The sequence below is a fragment of the Suricata suricatta genome, chromosome 5 (genome assembly GCF_006229205.1).
Source record: "Suricata suricatta isolate VVHF042 chromosome 5, meerkat_22Aug2017_6uvM2_HiC, whole genome shotgun sequence".
In the NCBI taxonomy this organism is placed as follows: Eukaryota; Metazoa; Chordata; class Mammalia; order Carnivora; family Herpestidae; genus Suricata; species Suricata suricatta.
The window spans coordinates 6,848,483-6,853,177 of NC_043704.1; the positions used below are offsets into that span (position 1 = coordinate 6,848,483).

Here is a 4,695-nt window from a genome sequence, read left to right on the forward strand (position 1 = left end):
CAGGTGAAGGGTAGCCTCGGGGATTTCCGTCTGTGTCTGACTCTGAACGGGTCCCTTGCAGGTTAAATGGTGTGGCCGGCGCCGTGTGTCTTTTGGGCTGGCGCCGGCCCAGCTCTGCTGACCTGGAGGGCCGGGCTGGGTGGGCTGTGCTGGCCGCCCCTACCGCCCTCGGCAGGGAGCTCGGCACGTGGGGGTGCTCGGCCGGTGTCTCCGTGGGGGCATACAGGGTCGAGGTAGACTTAAGAAAGTTTCCCAAGTGATCCGTGCGACCAGCACGGGGCCAGAAGTCAGCACGACCCTGGGATTAAGTCGCATGTCTGTTGAGTCAGCCGGGCGCCCCAAGTAAGAACAGGTTTGTACAACTTGTGTGTAAAATCTGTGGAAAAGGATGTGCACCCTTTTCGTCTGGAGTCACAGGGGTGACTCCCAGCGTCTGCGCCGGATGTCTTGTGCCGGTGGAGCGCCGGGTCAGTCTCCTGGGGTCCCCGGGCACCGTGCGCTGGCAGGAAAGCAGGGAAGGCCGTGTCCCTCGCAGGGCGAGGCTGGCCCCACGGCGGGCTTCTGGGGACGGCGTGCTGGGTGACCGTGGACTGAAGGACGGAGCGTCCGGGTCCTCCCGCCGGTCCCCGTTGCTGCTGTCCCACGGCCCCCATTGTCCTGGACCTGCAGGGAGAGTGTCAGCTGTGAGCAGGCGCGGGAGCAGCAGCACAGAAGCTCCTGGACCTTCCCAGCAGCACGACAGGGGGATCAGACCAGGACAGAGAGTGTGGCCAGGGCAGGAGTATGGTCAGGGCAGGAGCGTGGTCAGGGCAGGAGCGTGGCCAGGGCGGGAGCATGGTCAGGGCGGGAGCGTGGTCAGGGCAGGGGTGTGGTCAGGGCAGGGAGCACGTCCAGGGTGGTAGCAGGACTGGGGAGCACAGCGGGCCGCTGCTACCTGTGGGCTACTGTGCTGTTGGTCCCAAGAATGACATGGGGTGCCCCCCGAGCTTGCTCAGTGCCGTCCAGCTCCCTGTGGACTCCCTGAGTTCTCGCTGGGGCTCTGGGGAGGGTGGGAGCTGGCCTCGGCGGGGACAGGAGCGGACAGACAGACGTCCCAGCAGCGTGGCACAGCTCGGCTCCCCTCTGCTTCTGTCCCCAGGTTCGTGAGCCGCATCCTGGTTGTGCCTGACGAGCCTGAGCTGCTGCTGTCCTCCTCGGGGGTGAGTGCCTGTGGGGGCTCCTCTGAGCCGGGGCCACGCTGCTGGGGGCAGGTGCTGGATCCTGAGGCCTCGGACTCCCTTGTGCTCTGGGTGGTACCCTTGGCCTTGGCTGTTGTCCCCTCAGTGGTGCTCATTTCCAAATTTTGGAGCCGATGCAGGCCGCCTTCCCAGGACCTTTCAGTCAGAGGGGGATGTGTGTGTGTGTGTGTGTGTGTGTGTGTGTGTGTGTGTGAGAGAGAGAGAGAGAGAGAGAGAGAGAGAGAGAGAGAGAGAGAGAAAGGGGCTAGCCTTGGTGTGTGTGTGTGGCCACATCTGTAACAGCACTGTGACCTTAGGGGCATCAGTGCCTGATTCCTGGGGGGACCTGGGTTCCTCAAGGTGCTGCTGCACGTCACCCTGTCCCTTGGCCTGTCCCTCAGGCGGGCATCTGGCCCTAGGGGGAGGGGACTACTAATGACAACTTCAGTGTCTGGAAGGTGGGGCCTGAAGCCATGATCATTCAGCCAAGGATCGTTCAGCCTTGGAGACTTTGCCCTGAGGAGAATGTTTTGCCCAAGTGAAGGTTTTGAGTTACTGATGGTGTGTAAGCCCTCCTTTCTTTCCAGAAGCCCTGTTCTGTCCCTTTTCCTCTCTCTCCTGCCCGGTCACCTTGTGTGGGACTGGGCCTGGGCTGCGCTGCCTGGGAGGCTCCTGGCCCTCCTGACACAGGGCTTGTGGCCGGGACCGCGGCCTGCCGTCTGCGGGGCTGTTCCTCGCTCCTCGCCCACGGTCACGTCCTGGCTTCTGACTCTGCATCCCTCCTGCCCTCCCAGCCGGGCCTGGTCCTGTGGGAACAAAGGGAAGCAGCCGGTGTGGCTGGAGACCCAGGCGTGGCTGGTGTTGTGAGTTCTGCTGTCCCCACACCTGCTGGTCTTTTGCGTAACAAAAGCATTCAGGCACGCAGGGAAGTACACGGACACCTTTGTTTGCCCAGAGTCTGTGTACAGATTCGGGAGCGCTCTGCCAACTGCACCCCACCCCGCGTAACGTGCAGTGGTTCTTTTCTTTCATTACTTTTGAATTTTTTAACGTAAACATTCTTTTATTTTTGAGAGAGAGACAGAGACCAAGTGTGAGCGAGGGAGGGGCAAGGAGAGAAGGAGACACAGAATCGGAAGCAGTTCCAGGCTCCAAGCTCTCTGCACAGAGCCCAACTCAGAGCTCAAACTCAGGAACTATGAGATCATGACCTGAGCTGAAGTCAGACGTGTAACTGATCCGCCACCCAGGCGCCCCTGAAGATTTTATATTTTAAGGAATCTCTGCATCCATTGTGGGTCTCGAACTCACAACCCTGAGATCAAGAGGTGTGTGCTTTCCTGACAGAGCCAGGCCGACACACCTAGTTTGTGTTGTCATGGAAACACATACTTACAAAGTCAATTCCGCTGTGAGACCCATCGTCAAAAACGGCAGTGGCTCCCACTGCTCCCCGCCCTTTTCACTCCTGCCCCGAGTGTCAGCATCACAAGAGTCACTGAGAAACGGGGACCACGCTTTTTCCTGGAGCTCTGATGCCTCGGTCTAGGTCCCCTTCCTGCGGGGCTCTGCCTCCAGATGCCCCCTCGCATTAGTTCACGTTCTCTTTCTCCTGGGTCCTGGGAGGGGGTGCATCTGAGGGTGGAGTGAGGGGGGTGTTAGGAGGCTGTCTTTCTGGAAACGCCCTGAATCCCCCTGTCAGGTGGGATTCCAGGTTAAAGCCCCCCGCCATCCGAGAGCGTCAGACCAAATGTTTCCTTGGCTTTCTGCCCACTCTCACGTAGGATCTGGGTCCCTTCTGTGGGATCTGTTCCCCCTTTTGGATATTTCAGGGGCCTTCTTGTCCCGTGCACTGGAAACTCGCTGCGTGGTTAGGCCGCCCCCTCCCGCCCACTCTGTTCAGGACCCTCCATCCTGGACGTGTCCTCACTGGTGAGCGCTACCCAAATCCCTGTCCACGCAACTCGGGCTAAGCGGCCTGTCTTTGTCTTTCCCCTGACCTTTCCCTCATGTCCCTGCGTCTGCTGTGGGGACAGCTCCTCAACGTACTGTCCCAGCACCCCCCAGGAACGGACGCTCTGCTTTGACCAGGGGTCCCCAGCAGCCTCTTCTGGTGCTCACCATCCTTGCCTCATGGTAGAACACATGCCTGCGCTGAGCACAGGGTCTTTGACCCCCGAGGTCACGCGTCTGCGTTTCCTTCGCCCTGGGTCGTGTCCGCCTTTTGCAGGGGGGTGTCCTGCGGATATCTGGTGGTCTTGTCTGTCCATGTGTGGTGGGGACAGGGCAGTGGCTGGCGTCCCTGAGTCCAGGGTGTTGGAGTCGGGCGGGCACTCCCAGCCATTGGTCCCCTCTCTCCTTCTGGTGGTCACTTTGCCCAGACCTGTCCGCCTGGCCTAGGAGGCGATTGGGGAGGGTGTGGTCCCTCACTCTGGCTCCGGATGGGGCCCCGCGGCTCTGCGGGCAGCAGGCTGGGGAGTCTGGTGGTTGCGATGCTGGGCCCGTCCTAGTGCATCTGTCCGGCTGCCTACAGCCCGTCCCTCCCTCCACCTGCTCCCGGGCGACCTCTCGTGACCATTGTCTTCATCCTCAGGGGTTCACGCTTCTGAAACCTTCCCTTCTGGTCCCTGGGGAGGGATGTAGGGGTGGACATGTGTGTTCATGGCGGGCATGCCCTCTTGCCCAGCACCCACACACCCCTGCTCTTAACACGTTTGTCCATTACTTCCGGTCTTAACAAACTCCCATGTGTGTGCATGCGTGAGTGTGTGCGTGTGCCCGTCTCTCAGTGTGGGTGTGTGTGCCTGTGCGCACGGGCTCCTGGCTCCCACACGGCAGCCATGATCTGTGACGTCTGTACGTGTCTTGTGTCCTTCGCCGGTGTTGCCGTGTGGAGCCCTTGGGTGGGCCGTGTGTTTTCCTAGCGGTGCATGTGCCCGCAAGCAGACAGCCTTGGGCTGGCTGTCGCCGAGGCGATGCTGCACCCCCTGGGGAGTACCCGGGGCCCCGAGTGCACTCTGACCTGTCCTTGCTGTGTGACGTGCAGGACCGGACGCTGAGGCTCTGGGAGCACCGAAGTGGCCGGGAGTTGCACTGCTGTCACCTGGCCAGCCTGCAGGAACCGGCGGAGCCCTGGGCTGACAAGGTACGAGCGGCTTCCGGCTTGGGCTTCCTGGAGCCTGCGGGGCTCCTCTCCGCTCCCGGGACCCTGCGAGGTGAGACTGCGTCTGCGTTGGAAACAGTCCTTCGCCATCCACGCAGACGCGTCCCAGCTTCGGAGAACTCGAGGTCTCCTTGAGGGTGCCTGGTCGTGTCTGTAGGAAGAACGTACATTTCAGTTTATTCGCATTCAGCATCCACGTTACAGAAAGGCCTCCCCCAGTCCTGCTCAGAAGTGGGAAGGACAGGGTGGTCGAGCAGAGAGCTTTCTTCCGCTCCCTCCCCGTGTCTTGGATCAACCTCCCGACCACCCTGTACC

At 61.2% G+C, this 4,695-nt stretch overlaps 1 protein-coding gene across 1 annotated transcript in view; it reads left to right on the forward strand.

Moving 5' to 3' along the window:
* The window catches only part of LOC115292556, an 8,080-nt gene that overhangs the window by 271 nt on the left and 3,114 nt on the right, over nucleotides 1–4,695 (forward strand). Inside the window, exons 2-5 of the mRNA XM_029940623.1 lie at nucleotides 62–139; nucleotides 670–781; nucleotides 987–1,199; nucleotides 4,264–4,512. Coding sequence (XP_029796483.1) covers nucleotides 62–139; nucleotides 670–781; nucleotides 987–1,199; nucleotides 4,264–4,512 — 652 coding nt within the window. The remainder of the gene's footprint in view (nucleotides 1–61; nucleotides 140–669; nucleotides 782–986; nucleotides 1,200–4,263; nucleotides 4,513–4,695) is intronic.